Source organism: Rhinatrema bivittatum, chromosome 14 (genome assembly GCF_901001135.1).
Source record: "Rhinatrema bivittatum chromosome 14, aRhiBiv1.1, whole genome shotgun sequence".
NCBI lineage: Eukaryota > Metazoa > Chordata > Amphibia > Gymnophiona > Rhinatrematidae > Rhinatrema > Rhinatrema bivittatum.
In genome coordinates this window covers 27,336,957-27,360,424 of record NC_042628.1, presented here as the reverse complement: position 1 = coordinate 27,360,424, position 23,468 = coordinate 27,336,957, and the positions used below count along the sequence as shown (strand labels likewise).

Below are 23,468 nucleotides of genomic sequence, written 5' to 3'. Positions count from 1 at the left end.
ACATGCTTAAAATTGGGTTTTACATGTATAAATGCATATTACCCATGAAAGTAGGCTTTTGAAAATTGCAACAATATATGCCATTGAATTATCCATAGGTTATACACATGTAAGTACACCTTATGCAAGTAAATGACTTTATAAAATTGCTATAACAGTATGTTATATTTAAGTGAGCAGCTCTTAAAGTTCACTTTTTTGTGTTTGTCTTACTGAAAGTAGGTTGATTTAGCAATGCCACTTCCATCGAGAATACGTTCTTTAACCAATAAACTTAGAAAATGTTACATGAAAACTGTCAAGTGAAGATAATCATATAACATACCATGCCATGCTCTGATCTTAAGTGACTTATTCAGGGGTGCCTGAAAGAGGCTGTATGGAAACATTGTGAACTGCAATGATTTGTTGGTTGTTTTATCACACATGACGATGTTTTCGCGATTCGTGAATACATTTGCGCAAATCGCGAAAACATCGCGGCACGCGAAGTTTCCCCGCTGCACGAAAAAAGCCTCATTTGCATGGGACACGCCCCTTCATGCGTTACCAATGCGATATTGGAAAATGAGGCCCATTGTATGCAAGGATAATATCATGCAAGGTCTTTTCAAATACAGAGTACTACTTTTCCTTGATAAATAATGGGGTAGTAGATTGTAAAATCCTGTAAAAAATGGCTCTCAACACTATCCTTGAAACCCACCCATCTAGGTTGGTTTTTTAGACTATCCATAATGAATGCACATGAGAAACATTTGCATGTGCTGCCTCTATCATACGTAAATATATCACATGCATACTCATTGTTGATATCCTGAAAAACCTAGAAGCCAATATTCAAAGGCATTTAGCTGGATAACTCTCAAGTTATCCAGTTAAATGGCAAGTCTTTGAATATTGAGTCATTTATCTGGCTAGATTTTAGCCAGATAAGTCAGTATCCTGCTAAAAACCAGCCAGATAAAGGTATTCCCAGGTGACCCTTCGTTATTCGGCTAACTTAGCCAATTGTCAAGTTCTGTCCAGCTAAGGTAGCCAGATAACTTTAGACCTGCTTCAGAGAAGATGTCAAGTTATGCAGCCTTGGTTGACCACGGAACTTGCTACTTAATCAGATATCTTCAAAGAGATCCGATTAAGCAGCACTGTGGAAGCATAAGCTTCAGATAGCTTACGCATCCAGCGTTGGAGGTACTGAGAGCGGGTAAGTGAATACCTCACTACTAGGCTGGGGCTTTTAGGGTCCAGGAGAGGTGGGGGTCCGGAGGGGGCAGCCCAGGACATAATGGTTACAAGTGGGTGAAAGGCAGGGGGAAGGAGATAGTCTAATTTTGATTTTTAAAAAACAGGGAAAGGGGTGCAGGCTGTTCAACATCTGTTTTTACATTTAGAAGTTTAGGGGGTGGAAGATGCATGGCTCAGCATTTTTGAAAAGGGGAAGGAGGGAGGAAACCAGGGCATAGGCCTACTTTTTTTTTTTTTTTAACAGTACTACATAATCAGATATCTTTGACAAAGAAAAGAAGAAACCTATCAGGCCAATTATATTCAACCATGGCTGGTTAGGTTTTAAAGTTAGCCAGCTATGTGGGACATTCATCCTACTGACTATCTGAGACAAGTCATCTGGCTAACTTTAGTCGGATATCTTGTCCACTTGCCGACTTACTGACTATGCCCCTTAGACTGTAGAGGTAGGCCCCAAGGTCTAGGTTGAGAACCACCATTCTGAAATGAACAGATTTATTTAATCTATTTATTGACTCACAATTATATATTGCCTTTTCTTTATAAACCTAAGGTGATTTACGATAAAATCAGTTTTATAATGTGCAATGTAAAACGTATAAATAACAAGAACATCGCATCATTCAAACATTTCCATCAAACCTAGGACAAAACACGTCCAAAAAATTCCTTTCCTCGGATTTTTTCCTTCCAACATTCCTTCCTTCCCATAACATAAAACTTGTAAAATCAAACCCTATAATATTCCTAAACAAATAAAATAAAATAAAAAGTCAGCACTAACAATAGTTTGTGTGCCTTTGATTTATGAAAAACTAAGCTTATGTAAGAGGAATACGAGCACGCAGGCTAATAAATCCAAGATCAGTGCTCTTTGCTTCCATTTGGGACTCTATGGTTAAGTTTCTGATTCAACCCAGAAACACAGGTTTTTCAGCAATCAGGTAGATTTTTAAAAAAAGGGCCGCGAGTGCACCCATAAATGCACAATTTTATAAATTTTGGGGTAGATTTTAAAAGGTTACGCACGGGTGTACATGTGCGCGCGCTACCCATGCATGCCCATGTACGCCCGATTTTATAACATGCGTGCGCATGTTATAAAATCCTGGGTCGGCACACGCAAGGGGGTACACAATTGTGCACTTTGCGCGTGCCGAGCCGCGCTGCCTTCCCCCGTTCCCTTCCCTTCCCCTTCCCCGTAGCCTGACCTTCCCACCCCTCCCCCCCGACCTTTATTTTACCTTTTGTGTCTGCCGGCTGACTGCCAGCACACAATCCCTGGCACAGCGGCAAATATGGCCGCTGTGCCAGGGAGCCTGACCCTGCCCCACCCATGCCCTCGCCCCTTTAGTAAAGCCCCAGGACTTACACGCGTCACCGGACCTTTTGAAAATAGGCCCGGTGCACGTAACCTTTTTAAAATCCGGCCCTTTATGCGTAGGTTATATAATACTCTTCGCACACATATGGCTGCAGCTCTGCACACATACTGAGAGAGAGAGAGAAAGATACTCTTTCAAAATCTACCTCATTGCTGACAGTGATTCATGAGGTATTCAATTTTGCATGCTTTCACATGGGGGGGGGGCTGACTGCAGGGTTTGGTCTACATGTTGAGGGAATATGAAGGGGGGAATCTGTAAAAATAATTAAAAGCATGCATGATGATTTCCTGAAGTAAGATACACGGGAGAGGAGCAGGGAGGCAGACCTCAGAGGGGAGGGATAATCATGAAACGTAAAGGCGTTGAAGAGACATAACTACCTGAATTAGGTAAGGATCCCGATCCAGTTCCTTCATCTGATCCATTGCTCAATGTGGGATACTTCTTCAAGCAAACTGAGAGTTGAAAATGGAACGGGACTCAGGTGATGGACCGTGAGATATGATCCTGGATACAAATTTTGCACAGTACCAGCGAGAGCTCCTTTGTCTTAGCAAAGTAGTGTAGCTGCTATGTATGTTCACTTACGGGCCGATACAGTAAAGTCCGCGGGAGAGCGGGCGAACGCCCACTTTCCCGGCGCGTGCACAGGCCACTCTCCTGTGCGCGCGATTCACTATGCAAATTAGGCCCGGCGGTAAAAACAGGCAAAAGGAGGCGCTAGGGACACTAGCGCGTCCCTAGCGCCTCCTTTTGGACCGGAGCGGCAGCTGTCAGCGGGTTTGACAGCCGACGCTCCGGTCTGACAGCCAACGCTCAATTTTGCCGGCGTTGGTTCTCGAGCCCGCTGACAGCCACGGGTTCAGAAACCGGACGCCGGCAAAATTGAGCGTCCGGTTTTCGATCCGCGAGCCGCGACTTTTTTGGTAACTGCTTTTCTGTGCACTTTCCCGGTGCCTGAAGAAATTAGCGCCTACCTTTGGGTAGGCGCTAATTTCTGAAAGCAAAAATGTGCGGCTTGGCTGCACATTTTATTTTCTGAATCGCGCGGGAATACCTAATAGGGCCATCAACATGCATTTGCATGGTGCGGGCGCTATTAGGTTCGGGGGGGTTGGGCGCGCGTTTTCGGCCCCTTACTGAATAAGGGGTAACGCTAGCGCGTCAAACACACGTCCAATAGAGGGTTAACAGTGCGCTCCGTCAGAGCGCCCTGTACTGTATCGGCCCGTTAGAGTTGGAGGTGAAATCTTTTTATTGAACTAAATACATCTGTGATGAGCTTTTGAAAGCTTGTCACGGATGCATTAAGTTAGTCCCATAGAAAGCTATCACCTACAACCTGTTTGTGGGCTCTTATTTCTACAATTTTTTTTTTTATTTTGCTGATAGAGTCTTTCCTTGAGATATCACTAGTCTTTCCTGATTCTTTTAAATAATTTGTTATCATAAGGACACTTATTGGGGGGAAGGGGTTCAATCTGTTATTGAAAACCCTCTTTTCTTAAAATTAGAGACTCGCCCCCTTGATAGAGTTGAGATGTTGGCATTTATTCCCCAGTTTTAAACTTTTATTATTGCAATCTGTAATCATGATTCAATAAACCACCCGTGGTAGACGTATAAGGAAATTATTGACAAGGGATTCCATCTCATCCCTGTTTTATATTCCCGTGCTTTTTTTTTTCTTTTCTTTCAGTGGTCAGCTGACAGGCTGCCAAAGAGCTAAGCAACTGTCATGTTACACTCAAAAGCCCCGTACCATAAATCACCTGCAGATGTGCCAAGGCGCCAAAAAACCCAGTATTGATGCTAATGAAGTCTATTCACACCCCCCTACAGGTTTCTTCTTTCTAAATGTGAGAGCTGAAACAGTTGACAGCACAGTAGAATCAAAGGCAGATGTCATTGGATTTCCTTATTTTAAATGACAAATCATTGAGGCACCAAAATAAGACTTCATATCAAATATCTATGCATGCATGCAGGGTACAAACCCGAAATGGATCAGACTGTGCAGAAGAAAATAGAGTGATTTGGTTACCCTGTGCCTGGCAGCATGATTTTATTATTTTCAAAAATGATAATAAGACCGTCATAACACATTAAGGTAAACCTAGAAATATATTTTGAGAAACAAAACATGAATTCTCCTTTAAATATATAACAGCAATGGAAGCTTATGGCACACGGATGCGGCTTTTTTATAATAAGCACACGTCAGCACGAGCATGTTATAAAATAGGATTCCCGTGCTCACATGCGCGCCGGATTTTAATATCCGCACGCGCATGTGCGGGCGGGAGGGTTTTAAAATTACGCACGGCGACGCAATTTGCCTTTTTTCCCAGTTCCCTCCCAGTCCGCTCCAATAAAGGAGTGGACTGGAAGGCAACTTCCCTACACCCCTACCTGGCCTTCCTACCTTTTCCCCTCTCCTCTCCTCCCCAACTTTTCAAATGTCTTTGTGTTTTTTTTTACTTACGTGTTCTAAAGAGCAGAGATAAGTTCCGCGCGACAATAGTGGAGTGCCCCAGGGGGGCCTGTACTGGGACCTGTGCTATTTAGCATATTCATAAATGAAATGGAGAAAACAAGAAGTGAGGTGACCAAATTTGCAGATGGCACAAAAACAGATTTGACTTGTTAAAACTGCAGCAGATTGTGAAGAACTGCAGAAGCACCTTCTGAGACTTAGGAGCCTGGGCTTCTTAATGACAGATGCAATTTAATGTAGACAAGTGGAAAGCAATGCATGTAGGCAAAAAATAATCCCAACTTCAGGTGCATGAAGCTGGGTTCCATGTTAGGAGTCACCATCCTTGTGGACAATACCTTGAAATCTTTGGCTCGGTGTGTGGCGGGGGTCAAAAAGGCAAATAAAATGTTTGGAATTATTTTGAAAGGAACAGGGAACAAAAACTGGGAATATCATAATGCCTTTGTATAGATCCATGGTGCGAACACACCTTGAGAATTGTAAGGTAACATGTATGACCCGCACTTAGGCGCACATGTGCACGTACACATGGACGCAGCGATTTTATAACATGCATGCATACATGCGCGTCTATGCTACCCGAACACGTAAGTGGGGAGGAGGGGTTTAGTAGATACGCGTGCCAATGCATTCACCTGTTTCCTCAAGTTTGTTTCCACTTTGGCCCAATAAGGAAGAGGACTTCCTAAACCCCCAAACTATTTATTTTATTTATTTATTGGGTTTATATACCACTGTTCTGTAATCAATCACAACGGTTTACAATAGAAAATAAATAAAAACACAATGGTAAATACATAAAATTGGGGGGATACTAGTGAATAAACATCAATAAAACAAGCAATCAAGGTAAAAAAAAACCATAAAATTGAAAATAAAATGAATCAGATGACGATGAAGAACTTAAAATTAAAGAAAATTAAATATGTTAAAATAAAAGTCAAACACCTCGAATAATAATCCAGTTTCCAACACGTCATGCCAGCCAGTATAAAAGCCTTAATTAAACATTAGTCTCATAGGCTAATTTAAAAAGCCATGTCTTCAATCCTTTCTTAAAAACAGAAAAGTCTTGTTGCGACCTTAATTCCTCGGGCAGTGAGTTCTACGGTTTAGGACCAGCGACTGAAATGGCTCTGAGGGGGGACTGTCAGCAAGCCTTTATTAGCAGAATGTAAATTTCACTGAGGAGTATGCAAATGAATGGCTGCATTTGGCCCGTCAACCCTATCATCCCATGGACGCACCGATTTTATGACACCTGCACATCATCACGCGCATGTTATAAAATCCGATACCCGCGCCCGATTTTATATCAGCATGCACATGCGCAAGTGGGGGGAGGGGGGTTTTCTTTAAAAGCCCACGGCGACACAATCAGGCCGTCCCCAGTTCCCTCCCAAAGCAGCGGACTGGGAGGGAACTTCCCTAAACCTCTCAGCCCTGACCCCTATTCCCCACCTGACTAAAATCGAATTTTTTTTCGTTTTTATACTTAGTTGCTCTCAGGAGCCGAAGTAAGTTCCGCGCGCCGGCAGCTGGCGGGCACGTGCTTCAGCGGGACAACCCCCCGCCCTCCCCCTTTTGAAAAACCCGGCACTTCCATGCCCATCGGGAGATACGCGCGCGGCCGGGCTGCTCTGAAAACGCGCTCGGCGCGTTGCGGCCCGGCTGCAAGCGTATCTTCCGGTATTTGCGCACACAGGGCATTTAAAATCGCCCCCATAAAGGGGGGGGGGGAAACGATAGTTTTTAATTATATTTCTTTCCGGTGGGAGGCTACTGTCTTACTTCCACGAACAAATAACTTTGAGCGCGTTGCCATATAGGTGAATCCCTTGATATAATGAATAATATAATTCCTTCCAATAGATTAAAAACTGTATTATAGAGAACTCCAGAGTTATAATTAAAACATTGAGCAACGTGGGTTGCTTTAATTCAAAACAAATTCCCTTGAGCACTAAGGGGAAAATTGCTTGTGATAATGTAATTTTAAGCCTCTCCCAGAAGTTGAAATTGCCAATATTTTTTCTTCCCATTTATAACTGAAGGACAGTAACCACAGTCTCTGGATTATAATAACTAAAACATATTATATATTAACTAAAAGTGAGGTAACTGAAGGGCTTCTTCTGTGCTCTGCTGAATGTACTGGACTAAGATATTTCCAACAGCAGGTCAACCACTGCAGCTCAGCACCTCTTGGGTAAGCCATGACCTCGTGTGAACTGAAGAGAGACTATACGAACACAAAATAATCCAGACGTCCAGACAATGGGAAAGCTGCCATTGTCCTTGAACTTCAAATAGCAGGATTTTCTATTCATGAAATCCGATGTCAACAGTGCCTCAATAACAAATCGTGATTCTTCACTTTTGCACTCATTTTCTTTGCCAATATAAATGTGGCTATGAAATGCAAAAGTAACAGGAAAGCTACAAGTGTGAGAAAACAGAGGGCAGAATAAAAGTAAAAATTAACTAAATAAAACGCATCCTTTTTTAAGACGCCCTTAGATTTGCATTTGAAGTAATTAGAGTGACGGTGCCATGGAATTAAAACATCTGTTCAAAACAAAGAGAAGAACCTCCCATTCTTAGATGAGTCAAGTTATATCTAACTAAGCTAAATTCCTGGAATTTGCAGGGAAATTAAAATTCATCCACATATAAGGTGGGGGATGCAGTTGTGCTTAGGGGTTTGATATACAGTTTAATTCAAACTTGAATTAGATAGATAGGTCCATTTGGGAATTTACCTACCGTAGGATCCATAGGGGAAAAAAAAGTCCATGGAAAGAAACACGTCCATGTACGTGTGCCGGGAACCGCGTGCACATGGATGCGCGCACATGCCTTTTAAAATCGACCCCTTAGATGGTAATTTTTAAAGCAGCATGCAGGCACACATATGTGTGTATTTGCTGACCCGTGCCCAGAGATGCAACTATTTTATAACATATGCATGCATAAGCACGCATGTTATACAATAACCTGGCCATGCACCCATGTACGCTGAATTTTAAGTGGGTGCAAACCCCATGTACATCCCCTCCCCAGTTATGCCAGACCTTTTAAATCCCTCTGAAATGGCTCATTATTTTTTTGGTGGGGGGGCACGTACACACCATCCATAACAGAAGAAAAGTTACGCTGCAGGGGGGCGCCTTAGCACACACCAGTTCACATAAGAATTTATCGGCAAATTTCTAATTTTAAGTCCCAGAATGCCCATGCCCCGCCCAGTCCTTGCTCATGCCCCGCCCCTTTTGAGAAGTTCCAAGATGTGCACGCAGTGGTATTTACGTGTACATCCGGGTGGCTTTTACTATCCGCTCAGTGCACTCGAGCCCGACATATTCTCACATTCCCTAATCTGGGCACGCATCGGGCTGTCAAAATTCACCTTTTAATGGGGGTAGAAAAGCACGCATTGTTTCACGGCACTGTGCACTTTTATTTTATGGAGGAAAGTGGACCCATGGGGATTTTGTTTTCAAACCTCTGCCCATACTTTAACGTGTGCGGCTGCCCCTGCTCCACAGCACGTGCAAAACACACAGATACATAAAAGTAGCCACGTTCCCTTGCCGACTTGCCATTTCAAAGGAAAACTTTGCAGTGAGTTTCCCTTTGAAAATGAGCATATAGGTCTTAGGGCAGAAAGTACCCATGGGCCTGCAACCTCCTTAGCAGTTTCAAAATTGCTCCCATAAATAGTAAGCAGAGAACAAAGCATTAAAGATGATCATACAGAAAAAAAAAAAAAAAACCAAGGAAATAATATCCAGATAAGGAGAATGTCACAGGGCTTAGAAGGTGGCAATGAAATGGACTTTACAAAGGGACTTCCAGCCAAAATAATATAGATGAAAGAAATATAATATTGAGACTGAGAAAGTGCACAGAACCTTAGGGTCACAAAGAGACACAACTGAGAAACCACGAGGTACAATTTCGTGCATGCACTACTTCAAAGGGAAAAAAAACAAAGATCCTCAAAAAATTATGAACACTATCAAATTACTCGTGTAAAGGTGGAAATATTTAATGAGCTACTCTGCTAGAACAGAGTAAGAAAAAGGAAAGATTTTATTTTGAAATCAAACAAGGAGATGGTCCAGTATCACTGGGGTTACCTGTTTAGCATTATCTTTAATGTGATCAGGAAAACCATTCATGTGAAAAATGTTCAAGAAGCATGGGAAGACGTGGACAGACTCTGAAATGGCAGGAACTGGCTACAAGAGCAAAAGAGAAAGTAAACACCTCCATCCAGATGAAGAGAACAAGATATCCTGTGCTAAGGGCCACTGGCTGGCTTTTAAAATTAACCAGAGAATTTTATCCGGCTAACTTTGGCGAAATAGCTGCACCTTTGAATATACCCGACTATCATAAAGTTAGCTGGATACGTTTATTCTGCTCAGTTTAGGGCTACATGATCAGAGTTAGCCGGCTAATAAAGAAGAAAAGTATAATATTGAGACTGAGAACGTGCACAGAACCTTAGGGTCACAAAGAAACACAAACTGAGAAATCACGGATAACTCTGAATATCAAAATTAGCTGGATAAATTTTCCGACTAATTTAACCCCGCTTCGGAACGCCCCTAATGTTACCTGGCCAAACTTTAGCCGGATAGGTAGCGAAAATATTCAGAAGTCGTTATTCACTTGGATAACTCAAAAGATATCCGGCTAAATGCCACTAAATATGGACCCCAAACTGTGTAGCCCTACCCTGAATCCACCCCCCATTGCACTCACTTTTTAGGGATAGGTTGTTACTGCTTCCAGGTGAATGAGCTATTCCAGAAGGGGGAACTATTTAATCATGCTGCCCCCCAGTGCTTGTTGCATGGCGTCTCATTCTGAATACCCTAAGGGACTACATGTGATCACATGTCTGGCACTCCAGTGCTAGGGAGACTCTAGATTTGTTGCTTCCTAGCATGACAGTGATCTCCATGGAACTATGGCAAATCTGAGGTGCAGTGCGACGACACCAGGACTGGTTCAGGCTGTTCCTTATGACCAGGAGCTAAGGTCATTTTAGCTGTTGGTCAAATGTATTCTTAGGGTTACTACTGGATTTCTACTGAGGTGTCTTAAGAAATGCTTTCTGTGAAATAAACATAAAGTGCCGTTCCTTCTTATATCCAGGCATTGGGATACAACAGTTGACAATTTATATCTGCGACTCTAGCAAGGGTTGTGAATAATTTAAAGCAAATATGTTTGTTTTTTTTAGGACAATTTCAAGGCCTTTTATAGAGGTAAAACAGCCTTTTTAAAACTCCATTCTGCCTAGCTAAAAGTATGCTCTGGCTTCCACGGCATTGAATACTTCTAGCCAGACTGAAGGGAGGTATTCCCAGTGTGGGGAGAGGGGGGGTTAGGGAAATAAGACACCCGATGTAACTTTCAAATCTATGTTCTTTTCTCCCAGCAAATCTTTTCCCTGTTAAAAATTTCAGGTACAAAGTCTGCAGGTACCTTTAACCCAAGGACTGGTCATTTTCCAAAGAAAACTACTCATGAAAAATTAATTACAATATCCATGGATAAAAAGTACCTATGGCCTTTGCAGCTACAATACTTGGGCTATTCAGAATTGCCTCTTGTGTCTATACATTGGATACAAGTTAAACATGTGCTCTCATTTTTTTTTGTCCTCCAGCTCTAATCCCAACCCTTCATGGTTCCAGTTTTAATTAAGGCACAATTCATGGCTCCACTTTGTATTTGCATAAAGTTAAAAATAAAATCTGGTTAATTTCTCTGGCTCTTCTTCTTGTTTGCTTGAAGATTAGGCTACAATTTTCTGTTCAAGCAGTAGATTAAACTGCTCCAAAAAAAATGTGACCATAAAAGCTCCTGTTGATATTAAACAGAACCTAGTCCCTGATTCAAATACTTAAGCACCACTGTTGATTTTCAGTCTTCTATAAAAACAGGCCATTTTAATAGCTTTACTGTAAAAAGATTTTAACTACAATTATTTGTTTATAAAATGTATATATCACATAAAAAGTTACAACAATAAAAACGGTTTATAATCTCTCTTCATATCAAAACCAGACAAAAAAAACACAAACAAACAACAAACATCTGACTGCCTACGGCACCCCCAGGGGACTCTTGCAGTCCCTTTTCTAGCTCTGTTCACATCCCTCCGCCTTGCTACAATCCCCACCTTTTTTCACACGATCAACTGCAACATCTACATTAGCAGCTATATACAACCTCCCTCATTAATCCTTACAAGGAAAGAGATGGGTCTTGATCAACTTCTGAAACTGTAAGTAATTCAATTCACTCCTAACCAGAAATGGAAGTGAATTCCAGGCCTGAGATGCTGCAACTGTACATGGCCCGTTTCTAAGAGTGGCTAATTTTAAACCTATAGCCCTGGGATGGCATCACGTGAAGACCTGGGGAAAATCTGAGCACTCGACCAGGTTTATACCAAGCCAATTTGCGACACAGGTATGTAGGAACATTGGCCCTCCTACAACGAAACAAGAAAGTCAGCAATTTAACCCTTGCTCTCTCAGCTATTGGCAACCGGTGCAATAAGGAAAACAATGGTTAAAACACTCTCCCTTCTAGATTTTCCACATACTAACTAGGCCACACTATTCTGGATTAACTGCAATTTATGATTGAGATGAACAGTTAGTTCCATGAACAAAACACTGCAGCAATCCAGAATTCCCGTTACTAGAGACAATCCTACAATTTTGAATGCGCTCACATTCAAAAAAAGGGCATATATGCCGTTTGACACAATTGGCCTCCAAAAGCCTCCAAAAGAACAAGCAGCCTTAATTTGGAGCTTAGGCAAAATGCCTAGCATATGATCTTCTCGTACAGGCTGCATATGTATCATTAACGGATTCTCAGAAACCTTCCCTACTGCCAAAATCTCCATTTTATCTGAAACATGAATTGGGCAAGTTCCAGCCATTTCGATTGAAGCAACAGAACCCTTTGGGAAGTGCACTGCAATAGCAGATAATTGCCTGCACTGAAAGTTAAAAGTCCTGAGTCACAGAGCAGGGTATCTAATGAGCTGGAGAGGGCAGTTGTATGATATTAGAGAGTCTGCCGCCAAGAAGGATTCCATCACTGTTAGAAAACAAAACATAATCCTGCATGTTATTGCCTGAAAGGAAGCTCTGTTTACTTATCAACTTCTAATCAGCTGTCAAGTTTGGACCTTCGGTGAACTTCAGCTAATGCCCACTAGGGACTGAAGCTGATTGGCTGCCATGCATATTCTATTTTCTAATGTTTAATTAGTTCTAGCAAATCCATTGAGTCCATTTCAAAAGCCTACTTTCTGACAGCATTAAGTTAGTCATGCCAGGTGAAAATATTTCAATGCACACATATGAGGCAACCAAACTACTGAAGGTGTCCCCGAGATCTATGAAGAGGAAAAGAAGAGGAAAGAAACAAAACCAGGCAGGGCAGTCTTTATGCAAATGTTAAGATTCTCTGCACGGCCCATGATTTACCTTTGGATTTGACCAAACCACATCTGCAGCCCCTTTATATTTTAGGTCAAACTGGATTTTCCAATATGAAGGAGCAGATTTGAAAAAAGCGAGCCCAAATTGTACAGTTTTGCACCTGTAGAAACATTGCTCCAGATTTACAAATGAAAATATCCCAACTGAAGCAAATCTTTAATAAATGCACCCTCTTCCCTGCAGTGTTGAGAGCTGTTCCAACCTATGCTTTCAAAAGGCAGCTATACTGGACCAAACCACTTCTACTGTATCTGCAATTATTTTATATTTTGCATTCCTTGGTATATATTTTTCTTACATATAACATCACTTTTTGATATATGCTTTTAGACGTTTGAGGCAGTGGGGGGCGAAGTTTCCGACCTTCTGTTGTTAACCTGGCACCAGGTCTAGCCTCCCCCGCTTGCTTTTCTGAGGGCTGTGGCCTCATTCTTCTGCCCTTATGGAGATTTTGAATCAAGCAGGGGTTTGGCTGACCCCTGGTTATGGTCACGCTCCATGTGGGGTACAGATCTTGGGTGGAGCAATCATCTCTCCTTCTAACCCCTTCCCCCCCCCCTTCTGTCCTCATTCACTCTTCTACTGCCCTGGTATCTCCTAGCCCTCTTTCCCTTTCAGTGCATTGTTATATTCTGTTTTCATGTCACAGTTGCAGGTAACCTGAGCCCGGGTTAACTCAGAAGGGGCTTTAGCTCAAATGTTGGAACCACTGGTAGATAGGGAGAGCTGTTACCCAAGGCAGCAGCAGGCCAGTGAGGTCACTGGCCAGACTTCAGGTCCTATCTTGTTGGGTGGGATGTGACAGGATTGGTTTGCTTTGTGTTGGAGGTATGCTGGAGCGGCTTTGGAAGCCTTACTGAGCTGTTGGCAGTGGGCTGCTGGGATACGGCAGATTTCCTGAGGCCAGGAGTAGGGAGAATGTGTTGTGGATTTGCACGGTTGTTATTGTATAGTGGGCTTGGACTGAGCCTTTATTAACCCAATTAACCCAATTTTGTATCTGTTCAGCATTATTGTAAGGGGGAGCATGTGAAGGAAAGCCAGAGAGAGGGTCTTGTTTGCCTATGGTAGTATACCTATAAATGGTGGGTTATAGTTAAATATCTGGCATTCATTTGAGCCTGCATTTATATTCATATCTACAAGGAGTAACATATGATGCCATTTTTTTTTCCAATTATCCAAGGAGATGCAATACTAAATCTAAAACCAGGCTCGTTTTATTATAAAATTGCTATTGTTGCTTTTACCGAAGGTATTAATCAAAATCCGTTTGCAGTGAAATATCACCACTGTTCCAGAGCGAGCAGTAGAGAATGCATTAATAATAATACAAAAAGATTTACCATATAGTAATAGGGGTTAGTTCTACTTGTTCACACCTAATCCAGACAGATGATAATAAACCTTCAATTTAATTGTAGGGCACAATTATCAAAACCCCAACGATGACACCCTTCAAGTGAATTTTCAAAGGGAAACTACCTGCATAATTTCCCTTTGAAAATTAGCTTTGGCAAGGTCTATCACAAATATTGCAATCTGCTTTAACTGCGGGCAAAGTCTGCAGTGGGAAGAAAGCATGGAGATTTAGAAATCAAACCTTCTGTGCATATTTTGCTTCTCCCAACCTCCCTCCACACCTGGGGTTGATGCATCCTTGAAAAAGATGCTTATCTTTCTGTGTTGAAATTGGAACCCTATTCAGCCATAACTATCTTGCTATTTGAAGAAGATCAAAAAGCATATAAGAATGTAAATGGGCATATTTGATTAGCTCACTCAGAACTCAAATGACCATTAGATGATTTAACACAGAGATACTTAATGCTTCATAAACCCTTAGAGTGTAAATTCTTTGGAACATTTGATACTGCTATGAGTACACATATATACGGTAATAAAAATGACTAACATTTTAGTGAAGATAATAACATGCATGATTGCTAATATTAATTAAAACAATTCATAAAATGGAAGCAATTATTGGTCATGTTCTAAAATGGCAAGTAAATATATATATCTGCAAAACATTTATATCTGCAAAACATTTATAAATATTACAAAATACTGATATAAACATACACTGATATGCATTTGAATACATTAAGAGATAGACACATTATTTATAGAGAGGGTATCTGCATCTTCTTTCTAGCCTTTTTAAACTGGATGGATTTAGGTCTAAATTAACTGTTTCAAAAAACAAAGCGGTAGCCGATCCAGTGAGCTGTGTAACAGTGACGACAATAGGAATCGGATAAAAGCAAGCCCTTTATTAAAACGCCCGACTCTGGCCGAGTTTCGCTCCCTTGCACAGAGCTGCCTCAGGGGCAAATTTCATTCAACCAGGACTTGAAATAGTCAGTAGAAGATATCGCATTGATAATCAGCGTTGATGATTTCACACCAAAACAAATGGGTTTTCTCTAATTCACATAGCGATGCTATGTGATGCCGTTATTTTGGATTTGATATATATTGAACGCTTTTTACTTCATTGCCGGCATCACATAGCATCGCTATGTGAATTAGAGAAAACCCATTTGTTTTGGTGTGAAATCATCAACGCTGATTATCAATGCGATATCTTCTACTGACTATTTCAAGTCCTGGTTGAATGAAATTTGCCCCTGAGGCAGCTCTGTGCAAGGGAGCGAAACTCGGCCAGAGTCGGGCGTTTTAATAAAGGGCTTGCTTTTATCCGATTCCTATTGTCGTCACTGTTAAATTAACTGTTTGGCATGAATAATTAACAAAAGGTTCAATAGAAATGTTTCCAATAACAACTGCAGCAGATCTTGGTGACAGTATTATGGTCAATGTCATCTCTAAGAAAGATTTAGCTCTTGTTGAGAGCAATTTCCAAACTCCCATTGGTGCTTGCAAGCCCATGGATACTTGTAAGCTGATTTTCAAAGGGAAATTCTTTATGGAAACTCCCTTATAATGGACACCCTGGACTTCTCCACCAACACTGTCAGTCTGTCCAATCAGCCAGGCTGAAGAATCTGTCTTCACATAGGAATTCTCCTTCTGCCCCACCAATTCTATACAGACAATACAATTCTGAGGTGAACTTGATATCTACTTCCACCATCTAGGACTCAAGGGATCCTTCTACATCAACCAGCACTCCAATACACAATCATCACCCACTCAACATAACATAGAAGAGTGCACTGATATACAACCTACACCTTGCACTGGATAAAGCGGGCTCTTATATTTGAAAATGTATGCCTCAATCACTCCTAGATTTATCAAAATGCTATAAATATAGCAGAAATAGCACCCGCACTAACAAAGGGGGCATGGTTAGGCTAATTTTCCTGCTCCCTTCGCTGATTAATATACCACAGGTGAGTTATCAGGAAAAGAAAGAGAAAGAGAGAAAGAAAGAAAGAGAGAGAGAGAGAGAGACCAATATGTCACTCTACTATTTATACCACTGTAAGAGGGGGCACTTTTAACTCAGAGTGGGGTTTAGGGGGATGGGGTAGGTTTAGGGGATGGTTTTACATACATAGTAGGAGCTATGAACAGGAAAGTTCACATCACTGAAGGTTTTCTGTCATTTTAATTGATGACAGGTACAAGAGGAGTTGATTTGTACAATGCACTGTCTACCTAGCTTGTTATTTATTTATTTATTTATTTAATGGTTTGGTTTTTTTTTTTATACCGGTATTAGTGGTTACATCATACCGGTTTACATCCAAACTGAAGGTGGAAAATACATCAAACAAGTACTGGGGGTGGGACAACAGAGAGAAAGGGAGAGGAGTGGCCGACAATTAGCAAACAAGAGCAACAAATTGTATAAGATAACAAGTGAACAATGTAAAAAACTTTATACATAGGTTCAGGTCAAGTACTAATGCAGCAGAGGGATAATGGCGCAGAGGATCTAATCTGGGTAAGCCTGCTTGAAGAGCCAAGTTTTCAATGTATTTTTTAATTTGATGGTGCAAGGCTCAAGTCAGAGGTTTGTAGGTAGTGAGTTCCATCGGGTAGGACCAGCAATGGAGAGGGTAAGATCCCTCATGGAGGTGAGGTGTGCCTTTTTGAGGGATGGCACATGGAGGGTTCCTTTATTGGTTGCTCTGGTGGGGTGGTTAGAGCGTATAAGGCGGAAAGGTTCATCAAGCCACTTGGAATTGTGTCTGTAGATGGATTTATGAATAATAGTAAGGGTTTTATAGAGGATGCGTGAGGGAACTGGGAGCCAATGGAGGTCTTTAAGGATGGGGGTGATGTGGGCTGATTTACAGGCATTTGTGATGGTCCTCACTACCGCATTCTTGAGCATTTGAAGCGGTTTTATGGTAGAGTAGGGGAGCCCTAGGAGAAAGGAGTTGCAGTAGTCCATTTTAGAAGAGAGGGTGGCCTGAATGACAGTACGGAAATCATGGGTATGAAGTAAGGGTTTTAGGTTTTTTTAGAACATTGAGCTTAAAGAAACCTTCCTTGAGGATTGTGTTGATGTATTTCTTTAGGTTCAATTGCTGGTCAATAAGGACACCGAGGTCTCGTATAAAGGGCTGAGCGGAGATGGAACTAAATGCCGGGTCGTTTGCAAGGGAGGGTTTGGGGATTTGGTGTTGAGATATGAGGAGCAGTTCAGTTTTGGTGGTGTTTAGGGCAAGGTGGAGATTAGTGAGTAGGGTATTAATGGAAGCAAGGCATTTCTCCCAGAGTTTTAGAGAACAGTAAATAGAGTCATGGATTGGTATGATGATTTGGACGTCATCGGCATATAGGTAGAACTTGAGGCCAAGATCGGAAAGAAGCTGGCAGAGCGGTGTAAGATAAATATTAAATAGGGTGGATGAGAGGGAGGAGCCTTGTGGGACTCCTTGGGAGAGGGAGTAATGAGTGGATTCAGCATTGCCTATTTTGACTGAGAACTATCTATTAGACAGGTAGGATTTAAACCACTGGAGGGCTGAACCTGAGATGCCTATGTCGGCTAGGCGGGAGAGGAGGTGGTTACAGCTTATTGTGTCCAAAGCAGAGGAAATATCGAGAAGGGCAAGAAAGTAGCAGTGACCTTGGTACATGCCTCTGATGAGGTGGTCAGAGAGGGTGAATAAGAGGGTTTCAGGGTTGAAGTGCTTGCGAAAACCAAATTGTGAAGGGTGAAGGATATTGTTGTTTTCAAGGTAGTCCATGAGTTGGGAATTGACTACCTTTTCCATGATTTTAGAGATAAATGGGAGGTTTGAGATAGGACAGAAATTAGATGGGTCGTTAGGGTCTAACAATGGTTTTTTGAGCAGGGGTTTGACCACTGCCTGCTTGAGTGTGTCTGGGACTAAGCCGGAGGAGACGGAGCAATTAATGATGTCAGCTAAAGGTTTGGCGATGGTGTTGGGAATCGATAGGAGTGCTTTAGTGGGGATGGAATCTGTGGGGTGAGATGCAGGTTTAATCATTTTAAGAAGTGATTCAATTTCCTTGGAGGAGGTAAGGTCGAGGCAGTCAAGGATGGCAGTGGTTAGGCTAGGGCAAGGGGGGATGGAATGTGAGGTAATGGGGAATCTGAGGAGGATGTTCGCTAATATAAGCACCTAGTGAAAAGAGGAGCTTAAATACTCAGCCCTAGTAAATTTTCAAAAGGCACAATTTAAGATCCTAACTCCAAAAGTTAAGCACCTAAATCCTTTGAAAATCAGCATCAATCATTTGATTTTGAGTATATATGTTTGGTTCCATTGCAAATAGGCCCCATGTGATAGCTCCTGACAGAAGCAGGAAAAATAACATTGCCTCAAAGTGCTATATTGTATTGTCTCAAATTAAATCGTAAAATGAGTTATATTAATTAAATAGATAAATTTAAGATTAACAAAAGCTATTAACACTGTCATTAAAACAGAGCATTTTAAGACTAACTGTAATGTGTGTCAGTATTCTTTGGCACATAAAAACTCTTAATGATTCCTTCCTAAACATTTTTGAGAAATTGTAACTTAAGATGTAATTTATTTCACTCAGTAATATACATAATTATAAAGAAACAAATGGTCCTTTATTACCCCGTTGTACTAGCATGCTGACATGAAAATCGTCCCTCTTGTCTTGATAGACAACGTAAGGGATTTGTTTCTAATTGCAGTGCATTCCACCCAGCAGAAGCCATGCTCTCTTTGAAAGTCTTCCGATAAAGGATTCAAGATAATGAAGCCATCTGTGAGGGCCGTAGAACACTACTAGGTCAGTCATCTTACAACTGCAATAAGAAGGCAGCAGACACCACGTCATTTCTGTCATAGTCATGTCATATTCATTCGGGAAGATTATCTCAAATAGATGTGACACACATTTTTCCTTTCCCTAGGAAGGGATTCAAACATATATTCAGTGCTCATACTATAGCCAGTATTTCTGTGATAATTAAAACGCTATGGATAGGAGCTGATCATGAAACCAATATCCTGTTCGATGAAAGATCTTAATAAAGCTATCAAAGTGTGAGCGGTACTAAGCATAGAACTAATGAAGATTTCTGCACTATATTGGATGAGTCACGGGGCAAGAGATATTATATACAGTTTAAAGACTCAACAGTCTCAAGTTTCTCTGTACTTGAGTTATACTGTGACAAAATGTAAACATAGCTAGGACATAGATAGGGGGAACAGGGTTGAGAAATCGGGTAATAGACTGGGGGTTGGGGGGTGGAAATGCTTTTCTACCCAAAGTCATAGAGAACCAGAAATGAAGGCAACTTGGGCAGATGCTCTTTATCTGCCATTATTTACTATATTACAATATTTGCTGGTTGTTCAGGTAGCAGCTGTTGGGATTATTGTGGGAAATGGGAGAGAAAGGGTGCTGGGTATAAACTTAAAAGGGGATATTGCATGCTCAGCTGCCTAGGAGGGTAGGGTTCAATGGAAGAAGCTGAGAAAAACTGTGGTGGGTAATAGCCAAAGGGCGGTGACATTCTATGTCTGGCAGCCAGGATATATATTCTAGGGCGGCAATGTGGGCAGGATGAACGAGAATGGGTAGCTTATCATATTTCATTTCAGTTTTTCATTTATAGACTGCCTTAGTATCGGAAACTGTGACACAAAGCAGTTTACAGCAAACTACTAAAAATGCAACGTACAACAGCAAGGGCCAGTGTTCACGAATGAGAGGGTCCCGCCACCATGTTACCCTCGTGGCCATGGATCTTGCCCACCTGCCCCCCCCCCCCCCCCACCACCACCACCACCACCATGTTACCCTCGGTGGCCATGGATCTTGCCCACCTGCCCACCACCACCACCTAAGACAACTGTAATTATATGAAAATGAAATCCTAGAAAATAAAACTACATATCTGAATGGGCTACTTCATGGCTAAGGGAAAATAGATTTATTATCATCAGACCAGATCCAAAACTTCCTGCTGGTATCATCATCCTTTCATCTCTTTCTACATTTCTGAAATATTGCCAGAAGGCTTCTCACTGTCAGTTCCAAGTCAAAGGGGCACATTCAAGTCCACTTTAACACAAGCACTTTTTTTCTCTTGCTATAACTTGATGGCGGACATATTGTTTACCATTTTCCCCATAAATCCTTTGCCTAGGAAAATCGTCCCTGGCTAAAATCGCCTTCTGTCATGTTAGTCCCAGGAAAGACAGATGTCTTTTGTCACAGCAAACAAAGTAAAAAAAATGCATAGCTGTTATTGTTCATTAGGATTCAGGGCCTTCTCGGTGAGACCTTGGAAGAATGGACACACAGACTTGTAAGAACATTTATCGTATTTCCCTGAAAGAAAAACAAAACCTTTTCAAAACCTTGTTAAGTCATATGCATGCTCTAAACAATCCACTTTTCGTCTAAAATCAGGCAGCCTATATTTTCATAAACACAAAAATCTAAAGATAACTCAGATTATGCTTTCATTCCAGTTGTGTACTTAAGAGAAATGCCTGTCCATGCAGGTCAGATTACTGCCAGTTACCTGAGAAGGGGCGACAAAGAACCAAAAGGGAATGCACCTGAACGTTAATGGCAGCACAAGCCTTTATTTCTGAATGCACCGGTCAGGCTGACGGGAGATGTCGATACTACAGTACTCTCATTAAGATAACAACAAGCTGCCTGCAAAGGACCGATATCACCAGCTCGACCTTGTTTTCAGTTATTCTGAATGCTGGACACTGTCACTGCGATACGGAAAGGTTTAGCAATCTAGTAGGTTGGAATACATGTGCCCAGTTTTCACCAGGCATGTGCCACAAGAAAACGAAAACAAATCTCTTGTGCTATTTCTAAAGTTCCAACCCAGACTTATCCGGCGTGCAGCCCTTTTACAGCCTCTGTTGTACCAGATTGGTCTGACTCGTCACCTGCATTCCTCCAGCATGAACGAGGTGCGACCTTGTCTTATCCGGACATTCCAGGCGCTTTTTAGGAATAACATATTTTATGGGGAGGTTTGAAAAGTTCTGAAATAAACGTGAACAGGGAAGAAGAGTTTAACCCCTGACCAGGAAGCCCAGTAAAATCTGTGGTACTGTTGTTCATCCAAGACCAGCTCATCTGGGCTTGTAAAATGCCAGTTTGGGGGAGAGGAAAGAGAGAGCAAAAAAAAAAAAAAAAAGAAAGCTAGACTTTTTTTTTCTTCAAAATGAGTCAGAAAGCTCTCGAATTCTAGTGAGATCCGCGGTCACGTGAGGTCCTCTGCCCAATCACGGGGCTCTGGCTCCAGGGGTCCCTTTGCTACCTATGGAAAACTGAAGCCTCTCTTTTTATGAAGAAGCCGAAAGAAAAAAAAAAAAGTTCTACTCACTTAAAAGTTGTTTCTGCGAGTCGGTGAAGCTTATATTCCCGTGCCAGAAGGGGTTAGTCAGGGGGAAACATTTGCTCTGAACTAAGGAAAGAAAAAGAACACAAATGCAAATGAGTTTTAGAAGTTGCTACCTCTGATGATGTGCAAGCATGGTTACCTGACAGGTAAACGTTTACCTGACAGGTAAACGTTCTGTACAATATTTTCTCCACAGAAATGTCTTTCTAGCTTATTAATGCAAACAAAGTTCCCCGTGCAAATCTGCCCCCGGGGACGTAGCATTAGGTAAAGTAAGCACTTACATCGGCAAGTTCTCCACAGTCCGGAGTGCGAGCTCAGCGGATCCGAGTAATTGCCAGATTTCTCCAGCTTCGAAGCGTCAATGAGGTACCAGAAATCAGTACCGATCGCAACCACCAGAAAAATGAAGCTTAAAATGCCAACCAGCGCCACAAAGAGGGACAGGATGCTCAGTTTGAGTTTCATGGTGGAACGCCGATCTGTCAAGGCACCACGTCGTAGCAGCCTCTGCGGGTCCAAAAAGGAGGGAGCAGGCAACGCAAAATCAGCACCTTGGAGTCAGATCTGCTCTTCCAAGCCTCGGGAGCCTTTCCTTAAGGCTCCAAACATCCCCCTCTGCTGCTGCTGCTGCTGCTGTCTAGCCGCTGGCGCTCTGTCTGTCAGCTCCAACAAGCTGGGTGGTGATTTCTGAGCTCCAGCAACTGTTGGTCCCCCCCCCCCTCCCCCCCTCACACGGGAGAGAGATGAGCAGAGAAAAAACAGCAGACGGCTTACCTGTGCTGAAAAGCAGCGTTACAAGTTTTCCTGCTTGTGAAAATTGCCATCATGTATTTTTCTGGGTTCCCCCTCCCAGCGTGCAGCATGCACTTTTATTACCAGCAGTGAGAAAGGAGCTCCGGCTGCAAGACCTGTACCCATCACTGTTAAGGCAGGCAGTGAGGCTTGGGGATGCCAAAGAATGCAGCTGTTTTCCATGGCAGTGTTATCAGCCATAACCATGTCAGGGGAGGGGGAGGGGGGCTGCAAGAAGCAATGGCAAGCAAGCAAAGGCTAGGAGAAGCAATGAATCATTTATAATTCACGGTGCACAAATAAAGCACCTCCCAATAACATCTTCACAGCTGCTGCTCGGGTGTTGAGCAGGTTTATGCCAATTTCTCAAAGAGTTTGTGAGCTTCTGTAAAAGAAGTTCCTAAACTGATTCAATTTATCTGCAGCTCTGCTGAATTTGTGTTGGATCTTTTATTTGCCAGTTTCTGGCGAAATCTGCAGAAGAACCACCCGAATGACTACGAGTTTCTGCAGATCATTTATTGATTCGTTTGGGTTGTTGGTTTGTTTTTCAGGGAGGAGGGGAGTGGAGGTTTGATGGGAGGGGGATTTGCATGAGACCAGCAGCAAAAAAAAAAAAAAAAATCAATAGATAATTACTCCTAAGGAAATTGGAAGATTTTACCAGATTGGAACTAGGCGGAAAGCTGCCTGAGCCGCCTAATGTACCCAAAGAAAAAGTTTGCAAATCCGTCCTCATAAACAGAAAAGGGGGCTTTTTGGTTAAAATATGGGCCAAAATATTTTTATGACTGCTGGTCCATGCCACCGCCATATGAAAGAAGGAACGCTTTACTGTTGAATTTAAAAAGATTGTTCTTGTAGTCAAATGAAATTCTGCTTGCATGAGTTTAATTTCCTTTTTTTATATAAACAAGAAGGAAAAGCAGGCAGAGTCATGGCACCAGGAGTGCTTTCCAATACAGATCTGTAGAAGGAGGGGGGAGGGGAGTGTTGAGTGTATGGAGTTACAGTCTGTCTGTAGGAGGTGTGGGGTTCTGTGTCTGGAGAGTGGAGATGGTTCTGTTGGGGCGTGGGCATGGTGGAGTAGGTATGTGGGGTGTGATGTGCTAGGGGGATTGTGGATGCATGTATGGAGACTGTATGAAGGTGTAGGCATGTGTGGTTTGTTG

At 42.1% G+C, this 23,468-nt stretch overlaps 1 protein-coding gene across 2 annotated transcripts in view; it reads right to left on the bottom strand.

The window, feature by feature from the left end:
• Positions 1–21,969, bottom strand: part of TMEM114 (transmembrane protein 114) — a 68,101-nt gene extending 46,132 nt beyond the window's left edge. For both annotated transcript variants that reach the window (XM_029577203.1, XM_029577205.1), the window contains exons 1-2: positions 21,786–21,969; positions 21,484–21,564 (exon numbers count right to left, since the gene is read on the bottom strand). In XM_029577203.1, coding sequence (XP_029433063.1) covers positions 21,484–21,564; positions 21,786–21,969 — 265 coding nt within the window. The remainder of the gene's footprint in view (positions 1–21,483; positions 21,565–21,785) is intronic.
• Between the last annotated feature and the right edge of the window lie 1,499 nt (positions 21,970–23,468).